At 40.0% G+C, this 14070-nt stretch overlaps 1 protein-coding gene across 3 annotated transcripts in view; it reads right to left on the reverse strand.

Annotated features, from left to right (window-relative positions):
* Positions 1–14070, reverse strand: part of Atg7 (autophagy related 7) — a 239086-nt gene that overhangs the window by 200435 nt on the left and 24581 nt on the right. For all 3 annotated transcript variants that reach the window (XM_046425736.2, XM_058572945.1, XM_046425737.2), the window contains exons 4-7: positions 9790–9907; positions 6888–6965; positions 1796–1912; positions 437–586 (exon numbers count right to left, since the gene is read on the reverse strand). In XM_046425736.2, coding sequence (XP_046281692.1) covers positions 437–586; positions 1796–1912; positions 6888–6965; positions 9790–9907 — 463 coding nt within the window. The remainder of the gene's footprint in view (positions 1–436; positions 587–1795; positions 1913–6887; positions 6966–9789; positions 9908–14070) is intronic.

The raw sequence follows: 14070 nt of genomic DNA on the forward strand, positions 1-14070 counted from the left end.
AGCCAATGAACGACAGAGTGAATGTAAGTAGTTTGAGGAAGATTTTTCCATATTAGAGTCATGCAAGATGGCAGCAAGAAGATTCCAAATATCCAGGAGTGAGAAAAGGAGGGCCTGAGCTACAGTGTTAGCACTGAGAATAAAAATGAAAACACAGGAGTAAAATACATCAGGACAGAAAATCGAAATAACCTTTATCACTAATAGGAAGTGAGGAATCCAAAATTACTGGGAGCTATAAGAGAACTGGAGCAATGTAAAAGAGGAGCTGGTTTGAGAACAGTAAGGGTAGGAGAGGACAGATATAAGAAATGTTCAACAACATCATTTGGAGGGTGGAAGAAATCTAATTTTAAATTTTTTAGCAGTCTATAATAATATGAACTTGAGATTTTTTTCTTTAACCAGATAACTAAATACTCAAAGTTTCTCTGACCTTTATCCTTTGACCTTGGAAGAAATCACTGTAGTGCTTAAGCAAGGAAACTCGCACCATGTTGTCATCATACTTGATTAGGAAGTATGGTAGGGCTGTGACACCTTCTGTTTGACAAAGATCATCATATGCCCGCTCAAGGGCTTGAATCTGAAAACAGAAAATGTGAAGTTACTCTCTAGAAAATTACATATCTACCTCTGAGTTAAAAGCTGATATTAAATACAAAGTACCTTAAAGCCAAAAGACTACAAATGACTGACCAAAACCCTGTTGGATTTTTGTAGCAAATAAACACAAAAGTGCCTCCTAATAACACCATTTGACTTTTACATAACACTTTCTATGTGTATGGTGATGTGTCTTAGGGAAACAAAGGGACATTTTATGGTACAGCGTGGTGGTTCCCTAAGTTGTCAATCACAGAGGCTGAGAGAGGTGGTCAAAGTATTCTATCTTTCCTGTGAACATAAACCTACCACTGATAAATTTTATCATAATCTTTAACGGCTTTATTAAGATATACTATACAAATTGTCCATTTAAAGTATATAACTCAATGGTTATTTTTAGTATGTTCACAGAATTGTACAACCATCACTGAGATAATTTCAGAACATTTTTGCTCTCCTTAAAAGAAACCCCACACCCACAAGCAGTCCATCTCATTCATAATCATTTTTACCCCAATGTAGATTTCTTTTTGACAAATTAGTCAGGTAAAACCAAAACCTTGAATTTGTTCTAATTATTATTATTATTATTATTGCTATTATAATCATTAGCAGCTGCTCTATGGCTTCAGAATACAGGCTTTTAGTGACTGATATGCTTCTTGAATTAAAATGATCTTAATATTCAATCTTTGCCTTAAACAATAATCAAAATTCTCTAGTTTGGGGTCTGTGTTCCACCAGCCTAATTAATTTAATTGCTCTTCTCAGGACTAATCTCTAATGCCCTCCTTAAATGGCAATGCCTAGTTCTGCATGATGGAGACATTCTGCTACTTTAGTGTGAGGGTGGTGGAAGCTCTTGTATTTTGTTTCAAAGATTTTCTTCCCCAAAGATATTGCTTTATATTTCTCCACACTGAAAGCAAAAACCACATTTTGATAAATGCTTCCAGCCTTTCAAAATGTTCCTATAATTCCTCCCTGCAGGGTTAGTCTTTCACCAAATACCATGGAATACCTATGTAATTCCATACTATGGAATACTGTTCTCTACCTCTAGCAAACGACTTCACAATTTGTGAATAATCTGGTCTTTGGAGGATTCTAGTACCACCTCTTCATCCAGAGGTGTTCCTGTTTGCTTAAACTCAACTTTATCTGAATTTGTTTTATAGGCTAATACCTGTTTTGATGAAAACCTTTGATCCAAACCTACTGGCCCCTGAATAAGAGGAATACTCTCTGGAAGACAGAGGGCAGGATAGCAAAACCAATAGTAGAAGTGGTACTTCTTTAAATCCTAGAACAAAACATACAAAATATCAGAAGAGCACTAATAATTAAACTGAAATTCATATAATAATGTAATGTCTCATAGCTAATTAAGAAAGAAAAGCGATGCACACAAAATATGTCTAACTTGTCAAATATTCTCATCCCAATAGAAATCCCAACAGAACACAGAACTTCTGCCTTGATCCCAAAATACCCTCCCAGCTGAGGATACAGCTAAGTGGTGGAGTGCTTGCCTTGCAGGCACAAGGCCCTGGGCTGCATCCCGAGCACTGTCCCTCTATAAACAATCCCAAGTACCCTCTCACAGTACACACTAATAATGTGACGGTAAACATAACCTACTTTATTGATCACTTGCTAACAGAAAATGTGTAATATGTCATTGATATTATCATTGGTATGCTTTAATACAAACCACCCTTAGAGACAACTATTATTATCCCATTTTATAGACAGAAAACTGAAGCTTGGAAAAGGATAAAGCACTTGAAAAATAACAACAAGAAGAGGTAAAGGGGGAGGGATCAGAACTATGTTTCCATGGCTTCAGCTGCTTCCTATACCACACACATTTGATGGATCTGTGGTGGAATAATGAATGCCAATCCCCATACAGCTCTCTTCACAATGAAATAAGTTAAGCACATCATTGAGGAAACCATGTCATTCTTGTACCCATGCCTGAGAAAATTCTTTCTATAAAATGATTGGGACCAGTGGTATTATGGATTTGGTTTTTTTGTTTTTTGTTTTTTAAGTACTGAGGTATTTGTATACACATAATGAGATATCTTGGGGAGGGGACCCAAGTCTAAAAATGAAATTCACTTATATTTTATATACATCTTATGCACAGGCTGAAGGTAATTTTATATGATATTTTTAATGTGCCTGTATTTTGACTATAGCCCATTACATAAAGTCAGTTGTGGAATTTTCCATTTGTGGTATCATATGTCACCATTCAAAAAGTTTTGATGCTTGAGTATTTTTTTTAAGTTTCAGATTAAGGGTGCTGAACCTATATAACATTGCTTTTTGAAATGCCTTGCTGGTGAAATTCAAGTCAACAACTATTAATTAAGCACTTGCTATGTACAAGGCAAAATATGAGCCACTCTGATAAAATGAATCAACCTCGGCCCAGCCATCGGGCAGCTCATTTTCTATGTGGAACAGAGATAAAATGTGTGCAGGATTAACCATAAGAGTCACATTGAAGTTTCAAATACAAAGGAGCAACAATGGTAGAAGTGCTTTCATCTTCACTGGGATTTAAGCCATTTCCACACCAGGTTAAAGCAACCCAAGGACGGGGATTTGACCCAGGGAAGAGGATTCATGAGGCTGTCCTTGATACTGCTCCCACCTGGGCTCTTGCCTTTGAATTCCTGCAGTGTTTGGGGCCTGCATCACTCATGTGGTACAGTACCAGATTTACATGGGTACTGAGCAGCTTCCTCACTTATATGTGACAACTGGACACTAATACAGTTATCTAGCTAGTTAATATTTCTTCTTGAATCTTGATAAGAATAAAAACTGTGGCTGTGGGATGTCTTTTTGTTTTTTGTTCTTTGGTACTGGGGATTGAACCCAGGATCACTCTACCACAGAGCTATAGTCCAAGATCTTTTTTATTTTTTTAATTTTTAATATTTTTTAGTTGTAGTTGGACAGAATACCTGTATTTTACTTATTTTATGTGGTGCTGAGCATTGAACCCAGCGTCTCGCCCATGCTAGGCAAGCACTCTACACTGAGCCATAACCCCGGCCCACCCCCACAGATTTTTTCATTTTTAATTTTGAGACAGAATCTTGCTAAGTTTCCCAGGCTGGACTTGAACTTGAGATACTCCTGCCTCAGCCTCCCAAGTTGCTTGGATTTCAGGTATGCACCATTTTGCTCATCAGATGACCTTTTTAAAATTGAGAAATAATTTATATACTATAAAATTCACCATGTTAAGCTGTCCATTTTAGTGGGATTTTTTTCTCTTTTAGAATTTGGACAAAATTGAACCACCATCACCACTAATTTTAGAATATTTTCATCAGCCCATAGCCATTTCTGTACCTTCTAGTAGAAGCTCTTTACTCCCCTACCTCTCTATCCTCTAGCAAACAACCACTAACCTATCATCTGTCTCTATGGATTTGTCTGTTCTGGGCTTTTCATACAAATGGAATCATACCTGATGACTCTTTAAATATAAATTTACATATAAACATGCTTCCAGATAAGAAGGTCTACTAATTAGTTTCCACAGTGTCTAACTCTACCACTAATTGATCAACTAAGAAAAAACTCCCTTTTCGCGATGGCAAAACAAACTGAAAAATTGAAATTAATGAAGTGTCTGGTCCTTTGAGGCCTAAAAACAGCAGAAAGGAAAGCAAAAACATCCCCCAGAGATGATTCTCTCTTCTTTGTACTTAAATGATTTGTCATAACTGATCTTTATCGAAAGGTTAAACAATTCAAGATGAAGGACCTCACACATTCTAAGGAGTTTTATCAGGTCATCTTCAAAAGCCAAAGGCTTGAATTTCTTAGGATTCTTTTCAGGATACAAAGGACCTTGGTTAAATTAAACACAAGGCTCTTTGAGCCTGAAGATTTTAAAAGAGAAATTAATTCTTTTTTTTTTTTTTTTTTTTTTGTAAATCAGGCTAAGAACACTCAGAAAGGGCAGTGAGGCCAACACACATAACACCTCTGAGAAATGCCTCCAAACTTTAAGTCAGAGCTGTTATTTTTCTCATTAAGGGAAAATTATTATTTATGTTCTATTAAAGAGAATTCTTGGTATAAGAAATGTTTTAATGTTCAACTAAAAAAAACAGAAATATTTAGCAATATTTAAATAAATCTATCTTAGTAGAGAACCTACAAAAGTAATCAAATGTTCAGAAAAATGATTTCCATAACTTATTAGAAAATGTGCTCCTTGTAGATAACCACACATTGCTATAATCTTTGGAGTCCCACCATTCCCTCTGTGCTTAGGCAATAAAAAAAGGAGGTGGCATTTAGGAGAAGCAGATGAAGCTGTAATGATACACACTTCATCCACAGCAAAGAACTTACTCTAAGTAAATAAAATGAACAGGAAAAAAAATATATCAATATGGTCAATATTGCTTCCTGCAGCATTTTTTATAATAGAGAACATTAGAAACAACCTAATGGCACACACCTATACCATAATCTCAGCAACTCAGAAGGCTGAGGCAGGAGGATCATAAGTTTGAGGCCAGTCTCAGCAATAGTAACACCCTGTCTCAAAATATAAAATAAAAAGGGCTGGGGATATAGCTCAGTGGTAAAGCGTCCCTGTGTTCAATCCCCAGCACTGGAAAAAAGGAAAGAAAAGAAACAACCTAAATGTACAACAGAAGTCTATTGAATACATAATAGACAGAACATTATACAGTTAACATAAAGGACAAATTAGTTTTATTTACACTTACAAATGTGCACGCACGCCCGCAAGCACGTGCGCGCACACACACGTTCTTTGATACACAATGGGGTTATGTCTAGGTAAACCCATCATAAGTTAAAAATATCACCTGGGTTAAACATGCATTTAATATACCTAACCTACATCACACCTTAGACTAGTCCACCCTAAATGTGCTCAGACCACTTACAGTAGCTTACAATTGGCCAAATTATCTAACCCAAAGCCTCTTCCATAAAGTGTTGCATACCTCATGCAAAGTATTGATCATTGTACTGAAAGTGAGAAAGGGAATGGTTGTATGGATACACTTTCAGACAAGGCTGAAAAATCCTAAGTCAAACCATCAAAAGCCAGGGACCATCTCTACACACATTTGCATGTGTGTGCGTAGCTAGTATCTTTACAAGCAGCCCTTACCTTTCCCTAACTTTCCTCTTCACTGAGACCTAGACTTTCCCTCCAGCTCCTTAACTCTACCCACTGTAGGCAGTGATGTTACCCTCATGTGATTCCTTTTCCTCTTCAAGGCTTCCCTTAATGTATTTTAAAATTAGATCATATATATAGAAGGCATTTTCCTTTGTTTATTAATTTTTATCTAAAAACTTTTTTTGAGACAAGGTCTTGCTATGTTGCCCAAATTGGCCTCATACTTGTGATTGTCCTGCCTCAGCCTTTGAGCACTTGAAGTATAGGCATATGACAACACACCTGGTTCTTTCTTTGCTTAAAAAAAAAAAAAAATTGTATGGTCAATCCACGTCGTGTGAGCTCCTCTGACCCAGAAGCTCTTTTCCCTTACTTAAGGGGTACTACAGTTTGAATCTGGAGTGTCCCCCAAAGGCCCACATGTTAAGGCCTTGGTTGCCAGACTGTGGTGCCCATTGGCAGGTGATGGGGATTTAGGAGGGGACATAGTGGAAGAAAATGAGGTTACTGGGGATGTGTCCTGGAATGGGATATTGGGACCCCCCCCTCCCTCCTTTCCTGACTCTCTCTTTGCTTCCTAGCCACCCTGAAATGAGCAGCTTCTCCACCATAAACTCCTGCCATGAGTGCTGCCACAGGTCCAAAGGCAACAGGGCCAGGTAACCATGAGCCAAAATAAATTTTCTCCTTATAAGTTGATTATCTCAGGTATTTTGTCATAATGACAGTTAACACACTGGGCCTAGCAACTAAGCTTTGCCAGACTGTATTTAACAAAGATGTTAGTTGGCAATAATGAAACCACTGTTCCCTAAGCCTGACTTTATAATGTCCTTAATAACAGGAGTTGGGTCACTGTGTTATAGAAACTATGCAACTACTACCAGTGTGATCAGTACGAATGAATTCATTTTGCATTGTAATAAAGCCACTAATCAAATTAGAGCTTCTTTAACAGCTATAACGAATATCACGAGGTAACACCTTCAGAGAGAAGAGAGCAGACCGTCCTCTTGGTCCACCAGAATGAACTGGGGATTTCACCAGTCTCAATACAACAGGGAGCCCATTTACTTACTGCAAATGTCAAGAGGAGGAACTTGTTCAGGAGTACAGGGTTTTCAAGAGCAGCGCCTGACTTTATGGATTCCCAGATCTGCCAAAAGAAAGAAAAGCGTTAAGACAGGTTGCCGGGCAACTCTGAGCTTCTCACTGTCAAGCAAAGTGTGAAACTGAGAAGTCCCAGGCTCTTCTTGTTTTGAGGCCCAGCACTGTTTATCCTGGGCACTGAAGAAGGTCATTACTTCCTGGCCCACTTGACAGTGCCTCTCTGTCAGCCATGCTCCTGAGCTAAGTAAGGGAGCGTCTCCTCCAGCCAAAGCATCTCCTCCAGCCAAAGAATTTCCTCTATGGGAATCTAAGCATAAAGGAGACAACCAGGCCACTTCTGTCCATTCCTGACATCCTTCAGTAGCTACCTACTCATTTTCTACAACAGGGTTGCAGAAATAAAAGACACAGCCCCTGCCCTCAGGAAGCTCATAGTCTCGGGAGAGAGACAGGCATAAATGTACAAGTTCAACACCATGTAGAACTTGCTATCATAAAAGTAGGTAACAACAGACTGGACTTGCTATCATAGAAGTAGGTAACATCACTCAGCAGGGATTCTCGAAGGAAGTGATCTCAACTATAGTGAGGGGATTTCTCAAAGCCAGACTTGGGTTTATCCTGCCTTGAGAGGTGAAAAGGAGAATGAAATACAAGTTTATGTACACTCCATAAGTACTTTGGAAGCTAAAGCTGGTCCTGGTCAGCAGTTGCTGATCACAAGATGTTTTAGTAGCTAAGATTAGCTGCTAAACTTTGTGTTGCTAAGCAGGACAAAGTAGTCACCCCAACAGAAGAACCATTCCCCAAGGACAGCTGTGGAAAAAGCAAGGAGAAATAAGCCCTCCCCATTGACATCATGGCCTTGGAGGAACTGGACCTGAAACAGCAGGCCCTGGCTTTCTCATGAGCCAACATGGAGGTAAGGTGTAAACTGCCAGAAGTCTGAGCCCCTGTCAAGTGTCAAGGGGTGGGATTCCTGTGAAGACAACCTACTTTTTCCCTTGATAGATTAAGAACTGTCTCAACTCTTTGGAGGTTCCCTTTTAAGTGTGCAGCCAAGGCAAGAGATCCAGAGGCAGTCAGGTAACAGGTCAAGAAAAATGACCAGCCATCACCACCTGAGTCATGAGCCTCATCCACTGAGAGGGATGTACGGGAAGCCTGCCTTGGGTCCGGCTAGGAGATTTCCTTCCCTGACCATTGTGCCCACAAAAATAGGAAACCCCTTCTTTTTTGTTCTCCTACAATTGTTGATTTTGTTTTAAGCATGGTACTTTCAAAAAGTCTTTTAATTGACATACAATTATTATACATATTTATGGAATATAGTGTGATGATTCAAGCCATGCATACAATGGAAAATGATAAAATCAGAGTAATATTCATTTCTTTGCCAGGAACCTTCAAATTCCTTTCTTCTTGTTATTTTGAGATATGCAATAAATTGTTTTAAACTGATTATCCTATTATGCTAGAGAATCTTAGAATGTATTCTTCCCAGCTCACTTCATGTTAATACCTAAAATCCACCCTCTCTATATTTTCCCTCTCCTCTCCCATTCCCAACCTCTGGTAACCACTCTTCTATTCTCTACTCCTATGAGATCAACATTTTCAGTTTTCACATAAGATAAGAACATGCAGTGATTGTCATACGCTGCCTGGCTATATCACTTAGTTCCACCCATGTCACAGCAAATGACAGGATCTCTCTTTTTATGGCTGAATAATATTCCACTATATTTATGTACCACATTTTCTTAATCCTTTCAGCCATTGATGTACACCCCAGTTGAGTCCACATCCTGGCTATTGTGAACAGTGCTACAATAAACATGGGAGTCCAGATGTCTCTTCCATATAGTCATTTCATTTACATGGGATATTTAAGAGTATATACCCACAAGTGGGATTGCTGGAACATATGATAGTTCTGTTTTCAGAGTTTTGAGGAACAGTCACACTATTTTCTATAAAGGCTGTACAAATAAACATTCCCATCAACAGGATATAAGATGACATTTATTCAATTTCATTGTCCAGTACATGGCCTTTCTGTTCCCTCTCCCTCCCTCTAGTGCCCATCCTCTACTCTACTGGTCTTAACCAAATTATGTAATGTGCAATACAAATATATGACAATGAAACCCACAATTCTGTATAATTACAACATACCAATATAAATTTTTTAAAAGATGACTTTTTTTTTTACTAACACTGGTGTAAAGATCCCTCAATTAAGAGTGGTAAGGAGGATTGGGATAAACTGTCCCTCTCTTTTCTCTCTATCCCTATTTAAATTCTTTTAACTCAGCTATGAAGCAAAGGAAAGATATTCCAGGTATAGAGAACATCATGTCCCAAAAAGACAAGAGAGAAGAGAAAGCAGGTGATGGGAGTTACAGCTGATCTGCTGTGACCAAATACAGTCCAAAGAGACCAACAGTGGCCTTATAAATCAGAAGCAGATTAGCTTTAGCCCTGAAAGTGCTGGAAATTCTGTATAACTAACCTCCCATGGCATCGTCATGCACAGGACAACCAAGCCTCTCTGGGGCACAAGGCACAGAGCACCCGGATGCATTCAGCCACAGGAATGTAACTTTCAGGGAGAGGTCAGCTTCTCCAAAGTGCTCACTGGAGATCAGCAAACCTGAGTTTTCACCCTCTGGCCTATGTCCAGCTGAGAGCCAGTGTCTTCTCCCTGATCTTCTTGCCAGTACAGAAGGAGCTATTTATTTCTCTATAGAGAAATAAACAGAGACCTGCAAACATCTTCAAGTATTTATTATATACTAGTTTCTGCATCAGACCCATGTGCCCGATCAGAAACATGGTACCTGCCAGGCCCACAGAAAATGGCTAACCTCATTGGCTGCTTGTTCCAGAAGGAGCTTCTTATCCGCAGTCTTGAAAGACTCCAGTGTGTTGGTGTTGTACAGTGTCCCTACAGCAGGGCAGCAGTGTGCAGGCGTGGGAGCACTCCTAGACACAGAGAGACTCAGTTAGCAGGCACCGCAGGGACCCTGTGTGAACCAGGGGAGTGGCGAGGAAACCAGTTTCGCCCAGCTGGAAAGGGAGAAGACTAAGCATGGGACCAACACCATCATTCCAGGACTGAGAAGTAGTCTTCTTCCCCAAGAAGCCTACGACAGCATACTGCTCCTCACTACCTCCCAAACAGAAGTTCCTTTTCTATCTTTTATTCTTTCCTATATTCAATCTAAGAGGGAAAACCTTGGGTCAAGAACTGTGCCAAGTGTGAGTTCTTATTAATAGCTCTTTTCCCCACTTAAAGACTCAAGCAACCTGCCCCAGGTCATATAACTCTGGGCGGTCAAATCTAAAACCAGAACTGGTTGACTTCAAGGCACTGTGCTGCCCGGCCCCAGGGCCCTGCTCTAATCCTCTATTCCAGAAAGCCAGCTCCCATTTTCTCTGGTAATAGAGGACACATAAAATGAAACATAATATTTTAGAGCATTTGTAAGAACAATGGCCATTACACCCAAGTGGAGGACACTAAGCTCCCAGAGAGCTGTAAGCACATTTCCTCTGCTTATTCCACGATCTGGGCTCTGCACTTGGCTGCTGCTGAGCAAATCCCTGAGGGCCATCAGAGTCAGCAGACAAAATGTCCTGTGCCTGGGCCACCTGTCAATCCATGGTACCACATGGTTCATGCACGCTACAATGCCCCCCAAAGACCTCAAGATCCTAAGAGAAATCAAAGTTAGGAGAAGAGATGATGAGTTGATTCTGAATACAAATTCAGACATGGACAAATCTGCTCTCTCTTCTGAGATGATTAACTTATGTTTCAGAGGTTACAGATGCAAAATGAATATATGCATTTCATTAATGACCTGATATTACTGCCATTTACAACCAATGCAGAGAATGCACTGTTACTCGTTACACTAATGGTAGCTGCTTGGTGTAAATAACCAGTGTCTTTTCATTTAGAGTCTGCAAAAAAAAAAAAAAAAAAAAATGGGTTTGGGGAGCTGAAGGAGAAGAGCTCTAAACCTAGAGCAGGTGTGGCAGGATATAAGAACTTTCTCCAATGCTGCCTGTGAGGCTCAAATGCCAAGTTGGGGGAGGGAGGCAGAGAGCTATGGCTCAAAGGCTGAAGCCTTCCCTTGGGAGCTGTGAGTCAGCAAATCACAGGTTGTTTGTCACCATGCTCCTCCAATAAGGGAATATTCTTCATCCAGGTGAGATGAGGACATCAAAGACAGACTTGAGGAGAAAGAGAAATCACAAGGGGCAAGATTAGACCTTTAGGGAAGGAAAAGGAAGCAGAGCAGTTGGTAAGCTAGGCCTTTCCACCCAGACTTAACTCTATGGAATTACTGCTGAAATGGGACCCTGGGGCACAGGGAGGATGCTATGAACTAATTTGAATACAAGTACAGAAGAGGAAGTTTCACTTCTTCCCAAGTGTCCAAATGTCACAGATACATGAAGGCCATGTCAAAGCCTTGCTCTGAGAGGGGAGGAACCTATCTCCTAAGAACCCAAGCTACTGCCAGGATGGCTCCCAGGAACACCAACACTTAGGCCAGGTAATAAATGATGAGGATTGGAAAGGAGAAGCATTATTTAGGACTAAAATTCTATTGGAGAGATAAATTAAAAAAAATAATAATAATAATATTAACAATAGAAGGAAAAGCCCAATACTTAGGGATGAGAAATTTTAACTCAGTTCTGACACTATTTTGTAGTTTAGTTTACTATGATTCTATTTATATGAAATGTCCAAACTAGGCAAATTCACACAGACACAAAGTAGATTCTTGGTTGCCCAGCGCTGGGGTATAGGGAGGAGGCAGATGGAGAATGACTACTAGAGGTTTCTTTTTGGAGTGATGATAATGGTGACGATTGCACAGCTCTATGGGCATACTAAAAACTACTGATGTGTACATTTTAAAAGGGGAAACTTCAGGCTGGGGTTGTGGTTCAACAGTAGAGCGCTTGCCTAGCACATGTGAGGTCTTAGGTTCAATCCTCAGCACCACATATAAAAAATAAAAAAACAAAATAAAGTTATTGCATCCAACCACAACTAAAAAAAATATTTTAAAAAAGTGGGAGGGGGGGACTTCATAGCAGGTGAACTTTCTCTCAATAAAGCTGCTAAAATATGAATTAGAAATCTCCCATACATACTAAACCCAAGAAGGAATTTTCAATGATATACACACTAACCTGGTGCCCTTTGATGTGAAATGCCCTTCCAAGGCCCACGTGTTAAAGGCCTGGTCCTCAGGGTGCTACTAGTGGGAGGTGATGGAATCTTTAGGAGATGAGGCCTAGTGGGAGGCTCCTAGTCCTTGGGGACATGCCCTCCTAAGGCAGTTCGGCAGTTCTCCTAGGACTCCTTGCTAGCACTGCTATAAAAGCCTGATATTGGCCCCACCCTTCTCTTGCTCTCTCATCCTGTTGAAGATATGACCTTTCGTTCCTGCACATGCTTCTGCCATAATGTGCCACCACTTGTTTCCCTCACAAGAGGCTAAACAAATGGGTCCCCACCCCACCCCATCCCTGATCTTGGACTTTTAACTTCCAAAACTGGGAGTTAAATAAATCTTTTCCCTTCATAAAGTTTGCTGCCTCAGTTATTTTGTTGTAGTAATGCCAAGCTGACTAACAAACCTGGTAAAGTATGGATTTCACAAAGGCCTGAATTCTGGGCCTATGTGGGGACATAATGTTTTTGAAAATCTCAGTAGTATGCACCAGTTATTTCCTGGCAGCAGGTAACCAGAACAGAATAAATCCTCCAGAAGAACAGAGGTTGAGTTTTATACCTACAGAGTTCTTTACTCCACACGAACAGCTTTGCATAACTATGGGGAGCTTGGGGAATCACACCCTTGCTTCATTTTCTCCTATTTTCCCTAAAAATCTCTGAGTTTTAATTTATAACATCCTTAATGGAGTCCACTGGTATCTTTCCAAAAATATCACATCCCATTTTGACAGCCTACAGTTATTTAAGCAACTAGTATGCACCAACCCTATGGTAGATGCAGGTAGCACAGGAGAGGACAAGACAGACACAACCTGTGTCCTGCACACAGGCTTTTGCACAACTACTTTTTAGGTTCTTTGAGGGCAAGAGTTATGCCTTATCTTCTTCCAATCAGATCTAATTTGAGGCTTAGAAAAAAAATTTCCTTATGATTAAAGATAAAAATAAATAATCTTCAGGATAAAGAGGGCCCAGGAAAGATTTTTTTTTTTTTTTAACCATTTCACTTTGGTACAGAGATTGTCATCCAAAACCGACCTTTCTCTTCAACAGAAACTGATGACATACTCAATGCTTATAGCCGGGCATACCATTTTCCAGTCTTTCTGGCCAGAAAGGCACAGCTCTTCCCAAAAGAATCTGAGGGGAGTAGTAATACATGTCCCTTTCCAGCCAGGCCCTTTAAGAGACCGGCTGGGCCTCCAACTTCTACCTATTTTCACTCTGGCTCTATTTCCCATCTCCCAGTTGTTACTTGAAAGTGACAACTCAGACTTAACTAAAGCACAAAGGCAAAGCCCTGGAGGATGATGTAGCCACAAGGTGGAAGACAACCAGATGACTATTAGGTAAGCAAGAAATAAACTTTCTTTGCATTTGAGCTCTTCCATTTCTGGGTCTGGTTCAGTGGCACAACCTACTCTAAGACCATACTCTCACCTTCAAGGCATGGCACCTGATTAAAGACTTCTTGGACAATTCACTCCATGTAATTTAAAGAACAGCATCCTGGTGCTGCTAACTGCTAACAGAGATCCTTAAGACTAGGAGCCTGGAGGAAGGGATGTAGCTCAGTCTTAAGAGCATATGCTTTGCATATATGAGGCTCTGGGTTCAATCCACAGCATCCAAATAAAACAAAAACACCCAAATAAAACAAAAAATATGTTAAAAAAAAAAAAAAAAAAACTAGGAGCCCAGAGTCAAAGGGGTTTATCTGGTGCTATGCAAACATGAGACACCTTTGGCTTCAAAAGTTAAGAACCAGGGCTGTTCGCTCTCAACCGTTTCTCCTTCCTCTCCAAATGCCCAGTGCCTAGTGCACACAGTATAATCAAGACACAGAGGAAGCAATCAATGAGTATTCCTGAAATAATGATCA

The sequence above is a fragment of the Marmota monax genome, unplaced genomic scaffold (genome assembly GCF_021218885.2).
Source record: "Marmota monax isolate L192 unplaced genomic scaffold, Marmota_monax_Labrador192_F-V1.1 WCK01_AAM20220418_F8-fsc00028, whole genome shotgun sequence".
Classification (NCBI taxonomy): Eukaryota; Metazoa; Chordata; class Mammalia; order Rodentia; family Sciuridae; genus Marmota; species Marmota monax.